The sequence below is a fragment of the Triplophysa dalaica genome, chromosome 23 (genome assembly GCF_015846415.1).
Source record: "Triplophysa dalaica isolate WHDGS20190420 chromosome 23, ASM1584641v1, whole genome shotgun sequence".
Classification (NCBI taxonomy): Eukaryota; Metazoa; Chordata; class Actinopteri; order Cypriniformes; family Nemacheilidae; genus Triplophysa; species Triplophysa dalaica.
In genome coordinates, this window is record NC_079564.1 from 17,667,869 (window position 1) to 17,691,613 (window position 23,745).

General features: G+C 39.6%; 1 protein-coding gene across 2 annotated transcripts; it reads left to right on the forward strand.

Annotated features, from left to right (window-relative positions):
* Nucleotides 1-504: 504 nt before the first annotated feature.
* Nucleotides 505-23,572, forward strand: LOC130413044 (uncharacterized). Of its 2 annotated transcripts, none has more exons than XM_056737966.1 (7): nucleotides 505-627; nucleotides 2,806-2,847; nucleotides 19,476-19,694; nucleotides 19,768-20,043; nucleotides 20,127-20,405; nucleotides 20,536-20,772; nucleotides 21,170-23,572. In XM_056737966.1, exons 1-7 carry the CDS (start codon nucleotides 600-602, stop codon nucleotides 21,781-21,783), a joined length of 1,695 nt encoding a protein of 564 aa, XP_056593944.1. In that variant the 5' UTR covers nucleotides 505-599; the 3' UTR covers nucleotides 21,784-23,572. The 2 variants fall into 2 exon arrangements, with proteins under 2 accessions (XP_056593944.1, XP_056593945.1); XM_056737967.1 differs by having other exon boundaries at nucleotides 21,173-23,572.
* The last annotated feature ends 173 nt before the right edge of the window (nucleotides 23,573-23,745 follow it).

The following is a 23,745-nucleotide window of genomic DNA, read 5'->3' on the forward strand; positions in this document are numbered from 1 at the left end:
CTACTTAGCCTCCCTTCTTCCCCCATGAGGTGGAGATTGTGATACGGATCTGTCAGTTCGACACAACTTTGAGAGACAGACAGAAAGGGAACAGATATATACTCAGTTCCCTGATGGAGGGAACGAGAGGTTGTGTCCTTCTTGCCACAAACGTGTGCCACCCGCTGCAGCAGTTGTGAGAGGCTCTCAGGCTCCTCAGAACTAAAGGTGAATTGATGCAGCAAGCCGTCTCCCTTTTATACCCGGATATCCGGGGGCGGCATCCGGCATGCAAATTTCATTCGCCAATTATATATAATTATATATAATATTGAGTAGGATCTTTTTTATTTTATAAAGAAGACTTTTACTGAAATGCCCATAATGTGAGACCCAATGTGAGGGAGTATCTAACTATATTTCTTAGTTAGCCTACTGCGCAGGAGACCCAAGTTGAAAAAACGTAATCACAGCTGTTTTTTCTTAAATAGGGCGGCCACAGTTACAAGCATAGACGAGAAACCATTGTAGTCCACTTCCTCAGTCATCTGTCCTCTCTGTCTTGTGTGTTATTTCTCTTTCTAACAAGACTGACTGCTCGATCTGCTCTGCTCTTAGAGATGAAGGGTTTCCTGCTGACACTGTCAGGTAAAACAATGAGTTAACCATCTGATTTACTCTCAGGGGTTTGGGTTACGTAATTCACATGTATTTGGGGCTACATGCCAAATGGAGTTGTTGTCACAATTGGGATCTCGGTCAGGTTTTAACCACACATTTTCACAGCAAAGAAATGTCTTGAAATGTTTGCATGTCATGTCACCTTCTATTCTTGCTGATTCATAAATTGTTTAGTATTGGAGAATTGTTTAACTGTTGTGCTGATTGTTAAGGCTGTTTTACACGGTGACAACTTCCCCCAGAAATGCATTAGTATCTTGGAGTTAATGCAACTTTGATTTAAACCAGACAGTTTACACAACTTTATTTTAAAACAAATACAAAAATTAATTTACAGTATGTAAGGAACCATGTCTGGTCATAAAACTCATGAATTTGATAAATAACTTCTGTTCCAGCTCTAGCATTGAAATTATATTGCTAAATGCCAATAGTTAAACAACATTCGGTAATACTTTATTTTACGTTGCCCTTGTTAAGCATATGTGACATGTATTTACTATAGTATTAAATTATATTAATAAAAATTATCCATAATTACATGTAACTGACCCTATCCAAACACTAATCCTAACCTTAACTAGGGATGCACCGATATGAAAATTCTGGCTGATAATGATAATTCTTTACATTTAGAAATCGATGACCGATATATTGACCGATAAATATTTTATACATTTATCTGAGCCTGATACAAAAAGCAAACAGATACAGTGGACCGGTTACGTTTATTTAAAAACATAAACTGCCTTTTCAACGAGGCCCCACTGGTGTACACTGAAAGCTCGTATTCTGCTCCGTAAGCAGCGAGTGCACCTCATGTAATAAGTACTGTTCCATCGAGTCGGTGTGTCTTGTTGCAGCATCTTTTGTGGTAATCCTAGCGTCGTTAAACGGCGAGATTAGAATGTTTAAATGTCCGACCATCTTTCTGCCTTTTGCAATGGAGACACTGCGCTGGCTCAAAAGCCCCTCGTTAACGGTTAACTGGAGAGTGTTAGCTTTTTCACGAACCTTCAACTGTTGTTTGTACGAACGATAATGTTACTCATGTGTACCTTAGTTTGTTTAGCTGTGACCATTTTCTGGTAATCTTTTTAAATTTCGGCATGGCGAAACTTCAGATGGCTTATAAAGTTTGTTGTGTTAAAATTTCTAGTTGTGCTACCTCCGCGCTTTAACTCACATTGGCACGTCTTGCAATTTGCAGTTTTAATATCGTCTTTCTTCAAAGTGAAAAATTCCCACACCGACATTGTGCTGTTATTTTCGACTTTGAAGCGAGCGGTATTCTGCGTAGCCTACTGCGTGTGACACCACGTATAATGCACCAATGAAAATAGAGAGAGCAGCGTGTACCAGAAGGGGTTTACCCAAAGGAAATAATACGTTATTTATCGGTTTTAATATATCAACATAAATTTCTTATCGGACCGATAACGATAACAAAAAAATGCATTTATCAGCCGATTCGGATATGGCCAATGACATATCTTGCATCCCTAACCTTAACCCTTAAGTAAGTACATGTAGTTCACTTTTTATTACTCTGTACTTGTGTAACTGTATAATTACATTGTAACACGGCCACTGTTAAATAAAGTGTAACCCAAAATTTTACTGGCTAATTTGATGGGTTGACAATTTATTATAATTGCAAGAATTATAAACACTCGTCAGATACTATTTTGGCATTACTAATATGGCATTGTATATTACTGCATATGTATGGTATACATCAATTTAATAATTCATTCATATTCATAGATATATATATATATGAATGGCTAACCTTAGTGTATGCATTTGACTGGAGATTTCTGCAATCTTTTCAAAAAACTGAAAAGACAAAATATGACAAAAATACTCCAAAAATCGGTACAGTGGATGTACTAATCTTCTTACAACATTTATGATGGACTAAACACCAGAAAACAACCAGACCCGCTGTCTCCTGTATACTCACAGTCCTATGAGAGAATCTGGTGGCAGTCATCCAAAGAATATTGAACAATCAGTTGCAATCATGGCTCATAAGGGAAGCTGTAATGTTAACTCGTGTTATGAAACAGATCAAGACACTGCTCCATTTTCACTGAAACTCTTAATGTGTGTGTAAACCTAATTTCTCTCTTTATGTCACAGTGTTGTTGGCTTTTACAAGAGAAAACAATGGAAAGCCCAACGGTACGTAACTCACACTTTTCACTTGACCTATCTAATCGATTCTGAATGCTGTTGCCCTGCTTAACAGCAGCTCTCCATACAACACTTAATATTCCTGTTCATAAATCTAAATTGTGCTGTTAACTTAAGAGGACAAACATTTTCACAGAGTTGCGGTCTGGACACTTATGTTCTCAGTGGTGTCAATAACATTTCCAAGCTATTAAAACAGATTGCGGTCTTATTGCTCATTGGTCAATATACTGTGTTTCAATAACTTACAGTAAATAACTACACACCAGCTACTGTGTATTTCACTGCACAACACTCATAGAGAAGAGCTGATAACTTTGATGTACATGTCAGAGACTAGAGAAACATTGACACTTTACATACTGGAGTAATTTTGTAAAATGATTCGGGTTTCGGTGATGAGGACAGTACCTCATATAAAGACATTCCAGCCCCCTTGTTATGTCACCGCGAACGTTGAAGAACGGTCACTTTAGTTGACCCCTACATAACACAAAAACAGAGCAATCTTTTTTTTCTGCATATCTCATCCTCCTCATCACAGGTATTTGTAAACAATATGAAACTTAAGTCAGGCTGTCATCCATCGTCATTGAAATGCTTTCTCTCACAAAAACACAGAGCACTGTCGTGAGTTACAGAGTACTTACGATCTCTTAATAGTTTGTCTTTTTGGTTTTCTTAATGCTCAATTGATTGCTTATGCTTGTACAGCATCTTGGTAAACTTGTTCTAAAACGTGCTTTATAAATAAAGCTTAACTTGTCTTGTTTATGGTTCTTGGATGTTTCCGTCATTTAGACTGATTAAATTACTTAAAAGCTGCACATATATCCAGTCTCTCTGTTCCATGCTTACACTTACTCGTTACAGAATAGGGATGGGCTGGTATGAGATTCTGACGGTATGATTACCTTGAGCCAAACTACCACGGTTTCACGGTTCTACTTTTATATAGCTAAAATGTGTTATTTTTTTATAAAAACAAAGGTTTTTTTCACTGAACACATGTTTATTTTAAAAAAACATATAGAACATGCTGGAACAGTAAACATGTCAGGGTAAATAATAAAAATAAAGATACGAGTTCTTAATTAAATTAAAATCAATGAAGTCAGTTGAGTGAGCCTTAACCTCCAGCTCAACAATTAAATACATTTCTGTACAAAAGCAGTTATCGAACCTGTAGCAACAATGTTTTTGGAGACATGTTTACTTTCTACACATTTATTTTTCAGGCAAAGTTATAATGCAGGAATGTAAGCATTTGTAAACTTGTAAATTTGTAAATTTTTGAAAGAATGTAAACTTCTTATGTCCCCTATCTAAACAATATTCTACGGTTGAAGAGTCTAGTCGACGGAACACACCGAGTTTGCAGATCTGGAGACAAAGTTTGACACAGACACAAGTGCTTGTTCAATCAGAGTCCAAAGTTTATTATTTTAGGACTAATACTTATAAGTTTGCCTCAGGAGGCGTCATATAAAACCACCAAAACAGTGGAAAATCACAAGACTTTCTGTTTAGTCTTTCCTCCTGAACAATCAGATATGATTACATATTTAATATTACAATAACAGAACAATCGTCCATAGGCATCATTAGGAACCTTGATATGGAGAACAACAGATGCTTATATCAACATAAGACAGCATAAGACATAATACAACTTTCAACGAGGTTAAACAACAAGAAAGTAAGGAGCAAATATTATGAATAGAAGTGAATAATAAGAATACATATGATGAATATTGGAATAAACACAGATGCAGTATTTGTGGAGGACAGGACGAAATCCAGATTCTCACAATGGCCACTTTCAGACCAACGGTCTTACAAGCCGTCCTGTGTCCCTTTAAAGAACAAATATATATATAGAGTAGTACAAAAGGTTAATCGAAAGGTTAATACAATTTTTTTAATAAAAGGATAGTTGCATTTGCGTATTTTTATGTGGTTTTCTGGTTTGCAAGCTGTTCTGTGAGGTAAAAGATCAATCACAAAACCAAAAACATAACAACACCAATCACCCTCAATAAAAACGAAAACATAAACATAATTATATCTACTCTTCATCATCTACCGTGCCAATCTCAATTACCGAATCGTCAAGCCCATTATCTCCTTCCATTACATTGTCACGTTCATCAACATTTCTTGGTTCTTCTATCACCGGTATTGGCTCTGGTTCTAACTCATGTGTTTGAACACAATCATTATCATCCTTGTCCGTATCGCTGTTATGATCAAATATGGATCCCCAAGTTTGATTCTGATCTTTCGGACGATAACGATCTTTAGATGTGCGTCTAACCAGCATAGCCTGGTTGACGTCAGTCGTTCTTTTTGCTAACATCATTCGATCGGTTCCTTTGGTTGTAAAGGAAGTAACAGATCTTTTAACACATCCGACCACACACTGCAACATGCATGGCAAAAATAATATCAAGGCTAAGATGGTCATCACAACTGGAATTACTGTACCGGTTATCCAATATCCCCATCCCCCGGATAGGCTGTCCAACCATTGAAACCATGTTGCATCTACCGGTGTGGGTTCACGAACTGATTCTCTCATGTGCTTCACAACGTCGGTGACATTGTCTGCATAATCTGGAATTGAAAAACAACAAGATACTCTAGCATTTTGCACACTTCTCCTTTCTCTGCTATTAATATATCCAAAGCAAGTCTATGTTGCACGACGGCAACTCTCATTTTCTTTAATTCGTTAGAGATTAAGTTTAAAGCTTGTGCTGTGTCATTTTCCAAAGAAAGAACTTGCCATGCCAGACCATTACTTTTGTTCAGAGCAACAGTAGTACCGGTTCCTGTAAACAAACCTGCTAGGGACCATCCCACGTTTTCCCAAGGAGTAGTCCATGGATCACTTATCTTATGGCCTGCATAATAATTTGGCAGTTTTACTTCCCTTTTATGTCTATTCAAAGATGTGGCCAGATTTGTCTTTTCCATTATGCTAGTTCCTGTGGACAAAATAGCAGCATAACAACAACCTTTCCATTCCCCTGCATCTAAATGGTAATATGCAGTTTCACCACAAACCCACACCATTCCTGGTGAACTGTCTAAGTGTGAAAATGGACATTCAAATCCCTCAGTAGTTTTATTGAGATATTGTATGGTGCAATTATGATGTCCGTTATTTGATTGAGACAAAGTAATTTCATTTCTACAATCGGACATTCCTACTATATGTCTGCCTGATTTGGAACACACACATAATTCTGCGGGACGAGCATTTACACAAAATGCAGGACCTTGAAAAGGTTCTCCTGTATACCAACAGTTATAGTCTCGCATTACGGATGTTGGTGGTCTTCCTTCTCTAATATTCAGAGTCATTTGTACAATTAAAGACATTTGTTTTGGCATATTGCAGTCACCCTCATCATTTACTAGCATGTCTGCTGTAAGCTCCTGCGTTCTCCACATTAAGTGGAGCTGTATACATACCCATGATTAGGATAATTTCAATGATTCAATTTGGCCCTCAATGCACCTCAGGGGAAGCTACGGAGTCAGTACTGTTGGCTCAATGGGCCTCCTATCTTCTTGCTTTGGGTGGCCCCTACCTCACAAAAGGTAGTTCTGTCCTCAGCTTAGTCAGTGCTTTCTCTACCCTGAGATGTATTAAGGTGAATCCCCTGTTGAGATTCTATGTTAAATTGGAGCTTGCCTGCTCTCCTGAAGAACACAACTTCAGTCTGGAAGCGTGTATCCACTGTGGCTGGTAGTCCGTCAGAACTCCTGTCCGTGTTACGGCAATCACAGTCGCTGGTCCGTGGTACTTTGGTTCTCCAACCTTTGTTGGCTTCAGATTCCTCACAAAAACTTTTTGTCCTGGAACAAAGTTATGAGTAGGGTTTTCTGAGGGAAGAGGAAGGCACAAAGAAACATCAGCACATATCGAATTTAACTTTTCGACTAGGGAGGTCACATAGTCTTCCTGGATCACCTGAAGATCACCTAAACAAGAAATACCAGACCGGCCTTTGACCCACGGGGTCGGGAAAGGTCTACCCATTAGTACCTCGAACGGTGACAATTTTGTTGTGGAAGATGGGGTCATTCTTATTTCTGCCAAGACTGCGGGCAATAAATCAACCCACTTTCTTCCTGTTTCAAGTACAGCTTTTGTTAGTCGTGTTTTCAGTGTTCGATTACATCTCTCCACGACTGCTGCACTTTGCGGATGATATGGAATATTAAAATGCTGATCAATAGACAATGTTTTTGCTAAGAGCTTTGTTACCTTTGACGTGAAACTCGTCCCGTTATCTGATTCCAATCTGGCCGGTACGCCCCACCTGGGCACAATCTCCTTCGTTAAGATTTTTACCACTGTTTTAGCATCTTCCTTTGCGCATGGAAATGCTTCAGGCCACTTTGAGAATCGATCAACAATTACCAAAAGATATTTCAGATTACCTATCGGCGGCATGTGCGTAAAATCAATATGTAAATGTTGAAAAGGAGTTTCCGGATGTGTCAATGCATCGTGCTTAGCTGATTTGTGCGGATTTACCTGTTAAGCATGCATCCAAAACAAGCTTTGCTGTTTTATGAACATCGGCTATACAGTACAATTGATTAATTGCTTGAACTACTTTTGCACAACTGGTGTGAGATAACCCATGGTAATGTCTTATTAGGATAATTAACCCTAATTTCGGTAGTGCTATTCTACCCTGTCCATCTCTTATAATCCCTTCCTTATCAGGAGTGCAAACATTTTGTTTTCCAATGCTCTAAGTCTCCTTGTGTTGTTTGACTTTGCAGGAATTTGATATCAATGTCAGATACATTCGTTATGTGCACCGTCATTGTTACCTTTGTTTCATTTTTTGGATGAAATGGTGATTTAATCTGAGCTTGGGCTGCTGCCTTTGCGGCTTCATCAGCCCTTCTGTTGCCTATAGCCTGTAAATCCTCCCCCGAAGCGTGACCCTTGACCTATACTATGGCCACTTCGAGCGGAAGCTGAACTGCTTCAGTAAACTGTCCTATCAGATTTGCATGTGCAATTGGCTTTCCATCAGCAGTTTTAAAACTTCTCGCTTCCCACATTCTGGCATAATGGTGAAGAACTAAATTGTTACTCTCTTTCCTGTCATTAGCTCACAGGCCCGTATTAATGCTATTAACTCTGTAGCTTGAGCCGAATTGTAATCTAGAGCAAAAGCTTCTTTTACCTCTCCTGACTCGGAAACCACAGCATAGCCACAGAGGTAGACACTGTCAGATGGCTTTGAACAAGACCCATCAACATAAATGTGTTCCCCCCTCTAGGGCGGTATCCAACAGATCGAACCTAGAAGAGTAAGAGGTGGTCAGTTCAAAGATGCAATCATGTTCAACATTAAAATCTGCCATGTCTACCATACCCAAAATACCCAGCAAAGCAGGATTAATGTTTGCTGTAGTTTGAATGCTAAGATTTTTCGTTGCCAACAGAGTAGCCTCGTAACCTGAGCGTCGTTGCGCTGTCATGTGTTGTGTTTGCATGTTGTGTAAAATTACACCTACCTGATGGGATGCATATAATATTAAAGGGTGTGACAGCACAGTTTTCTCAGGCATCTGTACAATCAGAGCAGCTGCAGCCACAGCACGAAGACATGCTGGCATACCTGTGACTATGTTATCTAACTTTTTAGACAGATATGCAACTGGCCTATATGTTGAGCCATGAAGTTGCAATAGAACCCCTAAGGCGGCACCCGCTGTCTCCCTAACATGCAAGTGAAAAGGCTTGGTGTAGTCCGGCAGGCCCAATGCTGGTGTGGTTGTGATGGCTGCTTTCAAGGCATTGAAATGCTCATCTGCTTCCGCAGTCCACTCCAGTGCTGTGTTTGGCAGAGCTTTGTGATCTATCAGACCCCTCAGGTGCCTATCGTGAATCACAGTCAGGTCACTGTCTACAATAGTAATTAGTCCCAGAAAGCTTTGTAGCTCCTGTATTGTTCGTGGGGACTTAACCTTTCTGATCAGCTGGACCCTATCTGTGGATATTGCTCTGAGACCCTGCATCAGCACATGTCCCAAATAGGTTACCTTAGATTGAACCCATTGAAGTTTTTCTTTCGAGGCTTTAAAACCTGTTTCGGCAAGTACATTGCAAACAATTATAGATGCTTTTTCACAGTCCTCCTCCGTCTCCCCCGACACGAGGATGTCATCTGCAAACTGAAGCACACACACTGTTGAAGGCAAATCAGTCATTTTGGCCAAAGTTCTGTGCACTGCTGCAGAAAAGACAGCGGGTGAGTCTACATAGCCCTGAGCAAGGCGTTTCCATGAATATTGCTGCCCCTTAAATGTAAATGCTAACAAAGGCAGAGTATCTGGGTGTACAGGTACAGAGAAAAAGGCTGCACACAAATCAATTACTGTGAAATACTTGTGTGAATGTGGCACTGAATTCATAACAGTCAAAACATCAGGCACAATTGGTGCTCTTAAATCTTGAGTTAATCTCCAAGTTTTCCCATCAGCTTTCACAACAGGATTAATTGGTGAGTGTGTTTTGTTCGAGGACACCCTGCTTGACAAAATTTCAAATGTTGAATGCCTTGTTCCTTATCTTAAGACAAAGGGTATTGTTTAATGTAGACAGGTTTGTTTGTTTTAAGTTTAGCCCTATAAGGTTCCATGTCAATGAAACCAGTGTCATCCCTGAACTGAGACCATAACAAAGGGTTAATCATGCTGTCCGCCCCTATAGATATGCTGCTACCGGAGGGAGTTACCCTTGAGCCGCTTATCAGTCCACTTGTAGGCAGAGGAACGACGGATGCCTGTAAACTAGACAGAAAGGAAAAAACAACCTTGTTATCAGTAAACTTAATGTCCATGCCTAATTTATGCATCATATCACGACCTAAAAGATTAAGTGCAGCACCTGGAATAATTGTGGATTTGTGGAAAAATGGTTTAAGACCATTGGCCTCCACATTACTCAAAAATTTTAGGGTTATCTCACATAAATTAGAACCGACATCTCTCTGTGAGTATCCCTATGCTTGATTTGAATGCCACTCAGTAGGATATGAAGCACCGGTGTTCTCATGTCTGCTCTGTGGTGTGTGTGTGCGAAACTTGTGCAACTCTCTGCACTCTCGTTTGTAATGGCCCCTCCTTCGCAATGAAAGCAAATGACCTCAGACTTCTTCCTTTGGCTAGGATGCAGCAATTGCAGATTTACAGACGTTTGTTCAATGTTCCTTTTTCCTGGATAGCCTATAAACATGGCATTCTCTAAAATCATATCATGCAAGTTTGAAGTTGTTATTCTGATCAATTGCGCTTGTTTATGATTCATGTTATTTAACAGAGTGCTAAAAAAACAGAGGCTTTATGTCATTATTTAATGGCAATGTAGAATCTTCAATCCATGCTTTCTTAAAACGCACAAAAATTGAGCAGCTGAGTCTCTTGCTGCCTGTTTCAAAAGATAAGACCTGTTGACTCCCTAGAAATTTATCAAGAAACACTCTTATCTGTCTAATAAAATATTTCAACATCTGTAAAAGTTTCCCAAACAACGCATGTGGGTTTGCTGTTTGTGATTTTATCATTTTCAATTGATAATTGTGGGGAAGGCAAACTTTTCTTAGCAAGCTTTTACAGATCGCCTCCATATCAGACATTCTTAACGGTCTTTCATTTAGCGTGTTTCCAGCTCTTACCCAAACCATTGAATTTTGAGGGTTTATAGTTACATTAGGTTTATCAATTAACTTTTCCGGTTTTATCTCTTTTGGTTTTATCGGCAGTGATGGTGCAGAGGGAGAAAACTGTGTCTTCGTATATCCCGGTGGCTTTTCAAATGGCCACTGGTTTTGATTTGCATACACAATAATTTTAGATTTTTCCGGACCCTGGTCCCAAACCTTTTTCATGTCTTTCCATACTGCATAAGCTTTATTCATGTATGGATAATCCCATGTTGGGTCTCCCCAACCTCCATTTGACAAGCCCCCTGCCAGTAACATACACTAATCAGCAAATGAACCTTCTCTCGGATAGGGAATATCAATTTTCGGTTTTATTCCCTCCGACCATCCTGCGAGATTGCTAACATATGGATCTGTATAAAATCCCTGATTATTTCTGTACATACAGGCGACTGGCGTTTCGCCCGGCAGTGGCCTCGAAACAGAATTTTCCATCTTACACTTTCAAACCCGGCGGTGATAAGACAGTACAGTACAAACAAAACAATGAAAAACCCTCGTGTTCAATCGACCAACAGTTTCAACAGTGCTGCATGTATTATATTGTGTTCAGAGGTGGATATTACATTCACCGTCCTTTTCTGACACCAATATTTCAATACATGCAGTAACAGTGATATCAATAATATTTTCAATTTTAACTGTAAGAATGTTATCTTTTAGAATAACCATTAAACAGATTTTATTTATTTTTATTTATTTTTTGTGAGTAACAAAGCCTTTACCTCAAAGCTAACACTTCGATCCCAAATTACAGTGTGATCAAGACTGCATATACCATTCATATTCGTGCGTTAATAATTATTTTATTAATTACTGTTGCCAGCCTCGCTGTCACAACAATGGGAAGTCGAATCCCACTAACATGAATTGAAACCTATTCATATTCGTTAATAATTATTTTACTAATTACTGTCGCCAGCCTCACTGGTCAACAATGGGAGAATCAACTCCCACTAACATGAATTTAAACACACAAGAATCCTACAGGGTAAGCGTTAGATTTCTGTAAGTCATAAAAAACTGTATAGAAAAACACTTACCCCTTTTAATGTAGGTCTGTGACCGATCGTCAGTGCGCCCCAGAGGTCTTTGTTCTCTTTGGTTCAATGAGAGAGGAGTCTCCCCTCAGATGAGCCCCCAACTGAAAGAATGTAAACTTCTTATGTCCCCTATCTAAACAATATTCTACGGTTGAAGAGTCTAGTCGACGGAACACACAGAGTTTGCAGATCTGGAGACAAAGTTTGACACAGACACAAGTGCTTGTTCAATCAGAGTCCAAAGTTTATTATTTTAGGACTAATACTTATAAGTTTGCCTCAGGAGGCGTCATATAAAACCACCAAAACAGTGGAAAATCACCAGACTTTCTGTTTAGTCAGATATGATTACATATTTAATATTACAATAACAGAACAATCGTCCATAGGCATCATTAGGAACCTTGATATGGAGAACAACAGATGCTTATATCAACATAAGACAGCATAAGACATAATACAACTTTCAACGAGGTTAAACAACAAGAAAGTAAGGAGCAAATATTATGAATAGAAGTGAATAATAAGAATACATATGATGAATATTGGAATAAACACAGATGCAGTATTTGTGGAGGACAGGACGAAATCCAGATTCTCACAGTAAATAATAAAAATAAAGATACGAGTTCTTAATTAAATTAAAATCAATGAAGTCAGTTGAGTGAGCCTTAACCTCCAGCTCAACAATTAAATACATTTCTGTACAAAAGCAGTTATCGAACCTGTAGCAACAATGTTTTTGGAGACATGTTTACTTTCTACACATTTATTTTTCAGGCAAAGTTATAATGCAGGAATGTAAGCATTTGCAAATAGTATTTATTCTGACTTGACTTCAAAAATGAAAGCTGCTAGCATCTGTTTTACATTATAATTCTATGGAGTAAGGCCTGATTCACATATTTGTTATTTTAAATATAGCCGTTCGGAAATAGGGGGCGACGCGGTCGCTACGTGCATGCGGTGCGACACACACTTTTTTTCCAGGAGCGTTGGCACCGCATCGAGATGAAAAAAATCTCAACTTTTCAGAAAGGTGCAAGCACAATGCAGGTCATGTTACAAGAACCAACCAGCCAATATAGACAAGCTCAATAAGAAAAAAATTGAAGACACAGATGATCACTGCATAATTAAATCTCGAGTTATTGCAAGGTATTTTTAGTGAATATAATCTATATATCCTTTGTTTATACCTCCTTGTGTCAACGGCTATCGGGGCCCATGGTTGCTTAGCGACGACAGGCGCCAGGATAGCACAGAGTCCAGGTGCCTTGGAAAAAAAGGAGAACGCAGAGCAGCTCCCGATTTCCGCAAATGTGAAATGTGAATCGAGCCTAAACATCCCAAGCACTTTATTAAATGTCAGCGCCGGCATAATTTTTTTGCAGCTCAGAGCATCTGTTGAGGTTGAAAAAAGTTGAACATTTCTGGAAAAAAATGTCCTTTTTCACAGCTAACCTATGACAGAGACCTGTCGTTTCCATAACAACATGCGAGGAACGTGATTAATCAAAAAGGCACAAGCTCGAAAATCCAGCAGACAGGTGACTCTCAATCACTGACTGCTTGCTTGCTTGCTTGCACCAACCGGAGGGGAGGGGCCACGTGACTCGTCATGCTCTTTGCTGCACACAACCGGAGGGATAACTGCTCTTTCAGTCTTTGATGACGAGTAAAAAACTGCAACTACCGCTGGAACGATATAACGGGACATTTTAGTGGTTTTGTACGGAGCCGTTGAAGGGACATTAAAATTAAATGTCTCTTCAACGACGAGTAATATCGTCATTTCAAAAAAACGTTCCCCGCCAAAGACGAGTTGTTACGGCAATCAATGTTTGTACTGTTGTACAGCAGGTGGCGCTGTTAGACACCTTTGGGTAAAAGTACAGAATCTCTGAACCAAGAACACATATCTTATCTGTTTTTAATGATTGTTCTGAGTGTAATCTAGGCAGAGTCTACCCACATCTAAGGAGTGATAAAAAACAAATGAAGATAGAATAGTTTATTTTGTTTAAAAGCAGAGACTCTGTTCTTTCATTGGACATTTGTCTATATATTCTTTACAGAAAATGTACTGTGAGCCATTAAAATTTTGTGAAAATGTTTAAAAATGCTGGCGCTGGCTAGCAACTTTTTTTTAAAAGGCTGGCGGGGAAAGAGTTAACAGAATTAGCTTTAAGGACCCACCAATCACAACAGCCTAAGAAGCAGAAGCTTGGTGATATGGTATAGGTGGGACATCTTCAGACACAAGCTCTATGTGGTGAACCAACCACGACAGACCTGGTCACCTTTACCAATCAGAGCGTTTCGGAAGGAGGGATTTTATACAGACCGGAAGAAATCCAGTCGTTTTGTTAGAAGAGGGACAGTGGTGAGCAATAGAAATATGAAAAAGTTCACATAAAACGTGAAATAAAAAGCATTTTTTGAAACTAGAAACATGAACGTGCTTTGTAAAATACCCAAGAAACATAAAGCTTCAAAAGCCATGGGGAAAGCCATTGCTGCACTAGTAGGGCAAGCTGCAATAGAAATAGACGAAAATGCTGGCAGGGAGACAATCTGTGTTGCAAACGGTGTGGAATGAGATTGAGGCACATAACCAGGATTCAGCCTGAGCAAAACACTGCAGTCTCCAGGACCAAAGTAAATGCATTTACTGACTGTCCCCCGAGAATGCAGGCAAGTCACCCATTCTCTTGGCAGAAGCCAGAACAAGCAATAAGATCGATTTGAGCAATAATTCCTTAAAGCCCATAGAAGCCAGCGGCTCGAAGGGCGGCCCCGAGAGCGCTTTCAATACCAGCCACATAGGAAAATTAAGGTATCTATCACAGAGCTCTTTAATGGGTCGACGCCACTATAACGGCATCACCTGTCAAACACATTCTTCTTCAGCGAATAAATGTATCTAGTCGACGGAGCATGTGATTCTGCAAGCGTTTCCAGGAGCGGTGGAGCAACTTGCAATTCCCGCAAAGCCGGGAATCTGAGCTGGTTCGGCCAATACAGGGTGACGAGGATCACTAACGCTCTCTCCCTCCTGCTGCTCAAAAGCAAATCTTCACTGTAGGAAAGGCATACAGTCTAGCTTTCGGTCAACGTAACGTCAGCGCATCTCCTGGGAGAGGGGCTTGGGGTAGCGAGAAAATAGCCGGCATTAATCATTCTCGCTCGTGGCGAATAAGTCCACTTCCGCTTCATAATTAGCCAGTCGTCCAGGTAATTCAGAATGCACACGTCATTCTCCCTGATGGGGCGGACTGCCGCATTCACACACATCAAAAATGTCCGTCAAGCTAATGCCAAGCCGAAGGGATGAACGGTGTGTTGATAGGCAGAATTCTCGAATGTAAAACTAAAATAAAAGTGCTAGTGGTGAAGGGCTATTTGGATATGAAAGTATGCGTCCTTCAGGTCCAGCATGACAAACCAGTCCCCGAGACGAATCTGTGGCAGGATCTGTTTCAAGGTCGAGATTTTGAAGGGCTGCATCTGGACTGGGGCGTTTTGTTTATACATCTCAAATCCTAAATGGGACGTAACCCACCGTCTTTTTTAAGTACAAAATACCGGCTATAGAACCCGTTCTGATGTTTGCTCACTTAGAATTTCCTGTCTCAATCCTTAAGCATCTCGAGGCAACGTAAGCGACTGTATCACACCGTTGAAACAGGGTGGTCTGCGTCTGAATTGGGAGCGAAAATCCGCACTCTATTACCTCTAGAAGCAAGCTTTAAATTCCAGGGAGAGCTCTCCACACGTCTATGAAATGAGCGAGGAGTGTTACCCGTTCTGTCTGTTCCTGAGAAGCCCGAGCTAACTCCCGGTTTTCTGGCCACATCCTCAGAAAGGAGTTGCGAGAGTCTGACGACATCAATATTCATGGTTCTGCGTCGCTGCAAGGCGAGGTGAGATGTGGCAAAAAAAAAGTGTCTGCAGGGGCAAAATGCACTTTCTGTGACAGTGTATCGGTTTTTATTACACATATCACCGACATTTCAAGACAGTGCACATTTCGCCACCAGTGGCCTGGGGAACGTAGTGCTCAACCTTGAAACATTTGGGAGTAGCTCTTCCTCCCTCTCCACCCACATGTCAGGACGGCCGGTAGCGGATGAATCTTTGTGATGAATCAAAGGAGGGCAATGTGAAGGATAAGATTCTGACGGAATTGCCGCTATGGCCGCATTAAAAAGAATAGCTATTTGCATGCCGCAGGGCAATTGGCCAGTGCATTGACACTGGCGTGGGTCTATAAGTCTTCACGAGGGTCCATTAGGGGGAGGAGTCCCACGTGGTAATATTGAGTGAAGCCGTGATGGGGTATTGTGACTCAGAACAGTTAGCCAATCACTGCACTGTTCGTTTAAATCCTAACGTATTCCGTGCGTTCATAATCCTAGTTCGGTTCTTTTGGTCCGGACCAAAAAATATTTATAACAAATTTAGTCCTGGTTCGCTTTTGCGCTCTGGCATTTTAACAGCAAACCTAAACATATCGACCTAACAGCTTAAGTGTAAAGTCACAACGTGATTGGACAGCTTTTACGATTTATATTTTAAAACGGAATTGACCGGACATCCAAAACAATGCTGTGTGCACGTGCTGCAGTGTATGAATGGGCATACGAGGGAAATTTTAATGAACCGGTAACTTGCGCATACCTGTCAAGTTTTGGATTTGAAAATAAGGGAAATTTTTCGGCGCCCACCACCCCAACCAAACTCCAGTATCCCTTACATTTTAAAACAGGTGTTATAGCCCAAATGAAAACAGAAAAGGGTATATATGAAGAGCATTTATTTAAAGGCTTATTTGCATATTTTCTGTTAATTTAACATTGCTTGTCTTTACAGTTTATTTTCATTCCACATTCTTTTTATTTCATATTGCTTTTCCTTAACAGTTTTTCTTTTCATTTCACATAACTTTTCTTTACTCTTTTAGTGAGTTATTGTACACATTTGTTGCAGACTTTGCATTCTTTAAGACTGTTTTGGAAGGAGTGTATTTGTGGGCTGGGCCAGAGTGGTTCATTTTACATGAGAGTAGAGCGCAAACAGTTCTGTTGTCTAATGTCATCCTATTCTCTGTAACAATCTTTCGTACCATGCTAAATACAAAACTTACAAAACGCGTGACTGTACCTCACCCTGCTCCTCTTCAGATAATTAAATTCGCTGTCCCATTGTTGGCGGTATTTACACGAGGGTTTTGTTTTTTTGGCAGGAGTGCCTTCCGTCACTGTTGTAACGTCCATTATCCGTCTCGGTTTTGTTTTTTCCCCGCGTTGTCACTCATCATCTGACCTCACACACTAACCTCGCGACAACTGCCACCTACAGTACTGTAGGCTACTGCATATGGCAGTTATCGCGAGGCTAGTGACAGAGCTCAGATTGGAAATGTTTTTTTTTTTTACTCCGGTGTTATTATTTTTTAATAACGCAGGTTAAAATACGGGAGATTTACGGGAAAATACTAATACGGGAGGACGGCGGGAAAGAAGGGTAAAATACGGGACTTTCCCGGCCAAAACGGGATACTTGACAGGTATGAACTTGCGAGGACCTCGTGAACTGTTAAAACGCCACCAGGAATTCCTCCGTTACATGCGCACAGATCTAATAAAACTCCTTTTATAATACCAACTCACTTGCTTTTTGAGTCGTTTATTGTTATCACTTACTGTTTTTGATTCGCTTCTATGCCTTAAATCCGTGTTGTATTCATAATTCAATCGAACCGCGCTGGAGATCATTTAAAAGTGGATCGAGAGCCTTCTTTTCAAACTTTCAGTGCTCACTTGAGCAAATAAACCGCACTAACACAACAATAGCAACAGAGTTTGTTTCAATCTAACCAAACATGGCATATATGAACGCGATTCGCTCGCGTCGCTCATGGCTGAATTACTGACCAATCACTGATCTTGTTTCCGGTGAAGACCGTTAGATTCAATTTGACAGAAGGTCAGTTTAAACGCATCTTATACCCAGGGGCGGGCTCGGAGTAAAAAGTGCCCCTGGACTTCTTCACCAGGATCGGCCCACAAAACACAACTTGCAAAATATCACAACAACGCACTGATGCACAAACCGTTCTATAGCACTGTACTTCATTAATGTAAATGTTTTTTAAGACCTTTCAAGCCATCTTGCAAAGTCAGTAAAACATTAAACATTAAAGGCCAGTACAGTCCAAACAACAAACAGAGATCAAAATGACATAAAAGCCTGACTAAACTTGTACATTTAAATAAAGTATTTATTGTAATACAAGGTAATGTGTTTAAACACATTTTGTTTTACATCAGCTATAAAGTCAAAAATAAACATTGTACAAGTCTTAAAAAGTTCGTGTTAAGGATTTATAAATCGAGAAGAGAGGAGGGAAAACATTCACTCTTTGGGCTAAATATGAAAGCAGCTTAAATACTTTTAGGAATAAGGGCTTAGTCCCTCTCCGTGCGATACGAGAATCGATACGCTGCGCCAAATATCGATCTTTTAATTCATTAATAAAACAAGACGCTCTAAATATATTTCCAAGCGTTATTACATCATGACTCCACTGGGTGACGCTTAACACGCAAACGAGGGAAACGTGAACGTGTGTGAACGTGAAAGTCTGAGAAAGAGTTGACTGCGTGCAATATGCATGCATATTTGTAAATGAACGTTAATGTTCTTAGATATAATGCATGTTGCCGCACTCAACGACTGCAGTGGCGTATGGTGTAAAGTCCGAATAGCCTGAAATAGGAGGCCGGGGTTCAAATTTAAAGTCATTTCATTACCTGTGGTGATAGTTCTGCAGTCTATTGAATTATTCCATGCAAATAAAAATGACCATATATACACAGTCATATTTAATGCCTTATATGCTACAAGCTTATCTGTTGCAGTGTGAACACACGTCTTAAATTAAGTTTTCAACAACAGAACTTAACTGGTTAAGTAACGTGGTCTCTGTAATTTGATAGCAGGAATTCCGTGAACCCGGTCTTTATTTAATTTGATCGGTCAATCTTTTAAAATTGACGAGCATGTTACCGCCACTGCATTAAACCAGTGGGAAAAAAAACACAGAAAACAAAAAGCCAGCCATATTCGTATGTATTTTTCTGATTTTAATTTACTTTATTCTTTTGAAATTTACTCATAATTGTTATAGCCTTTTTTATAGTCGTTTTATGTTAATGTCTTTACGAATGAGAACAATGCACCTGGTTAAAAACTGTGTTTTGTTCATTATTTTGAATTCATATAAAAATGTTTCAGATTTTTACTTGCATTTGGCACTTTTTAGACCCTGACTAAACTTGAAAAAAAAATGAGGACAATTCTGACACATTACATTCAAGATTACTAATAGAATAAAAAAACATGTTGCCACTTAAATTTAACGAACGTTGTAAGCAGATCAATGTATTACTTGGCCCTTTTGACAGAATGTAGTTGTATGAACAAATTGTATATAAAATCTGAACAAATGAAGAGTTTGGTTCCAAAATGAGAACTCCTTTTTAAAATATCTCAAAAATCATGTTTTTTACTGTGTATTCCAATTAATATCATTAATCTGTAGGTTGTTTGTTTTGATATAAGCCAAAATAACAAAACAAAACATATAACTTACACAATAAACGAAAGAAAAACATGATAACATGATAAAAATTATTATTTTTAACTGAATTATCTATTTTTGGAAGAAAACTCTTCAAATATTCATGGTTGTGTAACAGCAGTTCTTTGTCTTCAAAAAATGTCCTCATTTCTATTCTTTTAGTGATTCGAACGCCACGGTATCCATCAGTGTATGTTGGGGATGATGTCAGTCTGAAGTGTAATGGCAAAGGTGAACCGATAAAATGGACATTGAATGGCAGAGCACTATCACAAAACAATTCCTTGTTGACTCTTACTACGGTTACAACTGCAAACAGCGGAGAATACATTTGTAAACGCAACGCAGTGGAGAGTGATGCACACAACCTCACAGTTCTAGGTATGAGCTTCATTCTTCAATGTTCCAGCCTCGTCATGGATTTCTCTCACTGTTCTCTCTTTCTCTCCACCAGAGTTGGAGGCCTACGCGCAGTTATCTCTGCCGCCAGGGGGCGCTGTGATCCCCAGAGGCGAGGCGAGGGTCCTCACACTGCAGGTGGACGAGGAGCTGGATAAGTGGAAGTGTTTCGCATTTAGGGACAATGCTGGCTTCGTGATCCAAATCATGCCGGACAGGATGAACGTGGGGCGAGTGTATGCAGATTTACAAAATGCAAAAAGAGCTACATTCTGGTGCAAGAAATCTGCAAGCAATCATCGGAGCAATGTGGTTACCATGATGATGACAGGTAAGTCTTTCTTGCTTTTGAAATATATTTTGCTCATCCATAAAGCTTGTCATCCATAAAGCTTGACCTTATGTCTCTCATAGACAGTATGGTGATGTTGGAACCAGCCACACCTGTGCTGAAGGAACAGGCCCTCACTCTCAGGTGTGCTGCGTGGGGCGGAGGCAAAGTAGAACAGGCCATATTCTACAAGAATGACAAACCTTTCTATACAGGAGGTAATGACAAATACACCATCCCAAGTGCCACAGAGAGTGATAATGGCCAGTACAAATGTCAGGCCATCTACAGATTCAGTCACATTAGCACAGATGCCGCCAGTAAGACCCACGAGTCCGATTCGCAACAGATAAAAGTTATAGGTGAGCACTTAAAACACATCTGAACCTTCTTGCAAAAGCTTCAAAAATACATCATGTACAGACAGATCCTAATTCCGTAACAGTATAAGTCAAATGTTTGTTTGTCTGTGTGTGTGTGTGTGTGGTACAGACGGACCTCCGGCTGCTTTACTTGTAACAAATTACGAGACAGAATTAGAGTGTTCCTGCGCAGCGTGTAATGCAGACTGCAGGACGTACCAGTGGCATCACACTGACATCTCAAACACACGCAAAAGACTCGATAATGCCGACAAAACCATTCATATAGATGAAGATGGATCATACACCTGCCGGGCAGACTGTGGCAATGGATTTTCACGATTCAGCAATGTTCACAACTTCAAAGGTAAACACACACAGTAATCTTAAGAAAAAGTGTGGGAGTTGAATTGACGTGCTTTCAACCACATGAAAATAAACTAATAAACATAATGAACATATACATGTTTTTACGGCTCAAATAAAAAAAATGATACGGAATAATTAGTATAACCAGATTTCTTCTGTAAATGCAAAACTCATTTTGAACCAATTGTGAATGTCACACCCACAAAAGTGTCCGATAAGCCTGGGCGTTTCTCTCAACATTAGCAAACACATCCATGCAAATATAACACAAGCTCTTCACAGTTACTTTTGCACCGTACACATTTTCAATTCTCATTCCACTGTTGTGCAACACATTACTCCCCATATTCATTTTAATGCTGGAAATCCAACCTTCCTCCCTTTGTGTTTATCAGCAGGAGCGGTGGATGGAGGAGGAACAGTGGTGGTTATCTTGATAGCAATTGTGATCATTTTTTTGGGCCTGATTTTCATTGTGATGGCGGTCATAATCAGACGGCGTCATAGAAACAGGGCCACTGTACAGGTCAAAGACGACGGGAAGAAAGACAAGTCGGGTGGAGACTACGAGCAAATCGGTCTTACCGACAAAGGTATTTATCACACGCTAGCTGAGGCCAGTGGCCAGGAGAAGGCTGAGGGGGGGTACGAGGCTCTTAAGAAGACGGATGACGATAAGGCGGTGTACCACACGCTGGGGGGTGTGAAGGAACCGAGTGAGGCACAGGGTCAGGGTGGGTACGAGGCTCTTAAGAAGACGGATGAGGAGAAGGCGGTGTACCACACGCTGGGGGGTGTGAATGAACCGAGTGAGGCACAGGGTCAGGGTGGGTATGAGGCTCTTCAGAATGTCAAAGCTCAGGTGTACCAAACTCTGAGTTCAGGATCAGGGAAACCTGAAGGGGAAGCGGAGGGAGGCTACGAGCAGCTGCCTCAGAAAGATGTGAACGTGGAGGAGAATCCGTATGAAGAACTGAAAGCAGATAAACAGAAGAAAGAGTTACAATGACATCCTCACGGTCAACATGAGATTCACATTTACCCAGTTTAGCTTGTTATACACTTTAATGGTCTTATTTACAAAAAGGAAGCAAATGTTTGTCTTCACAATCTTTTATCTTTAAGTAATAATAAGAACCATTTTGTTCACATGGCTTGTAGATGTCCACCAATAACCCAATTTATTAGTAATAGTAGTCATTACTGTAGATGTTGGCAATACAGTTTTTCTAAAATACTCCCGGTAAACGAATGCTAGTTCATGTTTTTTTAGAAGGTTATATATTATTAATGGCAAATAATGAAAGATTTGAAAAAGAAGCTTTACCCTTCGGATACATGGAGATGCTCGGGAAGGTGAACTTGAAATTTAGATTCCAAATGAAGTAGCTCCTCAGAAATGTGTTGGTGATATTTCTGGAGGTCAGTAAATCCCCCACAATCCCCTGTAAAATTACATTCAGCCCTGACTTCATTCTGATACGAAAGACTCACATTTCTACATTCTTTGTAACCCTGGTTTAGTGCTAAATGTGTCACAGTACAGAAGCAAATAAGATGCCTAAATGTAATTTCATGTTGAATTAAATCCCTCACCTTTAAAATAGAATCTATCAAGCAAAAAAGTTCAAAAGCTGCCTTAAATTTGAAGTTAAATCAAATTAGCTTTACAAGTGGATTCCAATTATATTAAACTGCAATCCAGTTGCATTTCGTATGATTCGTTCATTGGATTATTCTGATGAGGTTAAGTAACATAGCGTATTGAGCACATCATTTTTACAGTTTGGACAGAATCAGTTATGAGTATTTCATTGGCAGGTTTTCCTCTAGACTATCTGTTTCTGCACTTTCAAAACGTAGTGTTTAGCTTAGCAATAAAAGACGAGAGAGTGCTGACAGAGTTAATGGTAAAACCTGTTGGTTTGAAAGTGACTAATAATGTGAAAGGATGAGAATGTTGAAGTAGAAAAATACACAACACACCCACAGACATATAGCCACACACACACACACACATATTCACAAAGGAGATTTCCATCTATGCAATAGGAATTCAGACATGTTCATTTTGTAGATAAGAGGAAAAACAAAAAAAGGAAGGAAATATTTTGTGCAATAAAACTGGGAGTAGTTTCCGGTTTTAGAAAGTGAAAGGCTTTTAACGTCAAGCACCCAAACACACAAGAACAGTTAAAAACGTTTAGGAAAATACATCCACACAATTACACAAACAGAAGAACATATTTCTTTTCAATGTGCATGAAGTTATTTAGCTTTGAATTTCTGCAGTACGCTAAAACATGATGTTGTGTTCATCTTGCGACCGCTGGTCAACAACAGCATCAATACATTTACAAACAGAGGAAACTTTGGTAATCTGGAGGTTAAGTGTTGTTTGAACATGAATGACCTCCAAGCCGGAGTTATCTTCTTGTAAATGTATTTCTCTTTGCACTATATTCCTATTTGCACTCTTTATTTTATAATTTTCTTGCGAGCTTTGATTTGAATTCTGGTTGAATTGTGTAACAAACTTTTTTTGATAATGTATCAATGCTTTTAAGTAGTTCCATAAAGCAATTTTCCGTGTAGTTCTGTCCTTCCCCATAAGATGGAGACAAACTACCAAATACTTAACATGTTTTTCATAAGAATGCTCTGACACAAGTGCTCATTGCAGTATTAACCGAGTTTGTATCGATTTTGTTGTATTTTCTCCTTGCTTGGTCCTGAACTAACAGTTTGACCATCATTTACAGTTTGTGAAACATAAAATAAATGGATCCTAGCTACAATATTGTCTCTTCCTTGTTATCCACCCGCATACACAACTTAATATGTATCATATGCTTTATCACAACTTTTTATACATTCAAATTCATAACATATAACCAATATGTAGGAAACAGACCCAACAGAAAGACACAAATCAAAGTGATGTTTCATTTATAATGTGATGTAGATACAG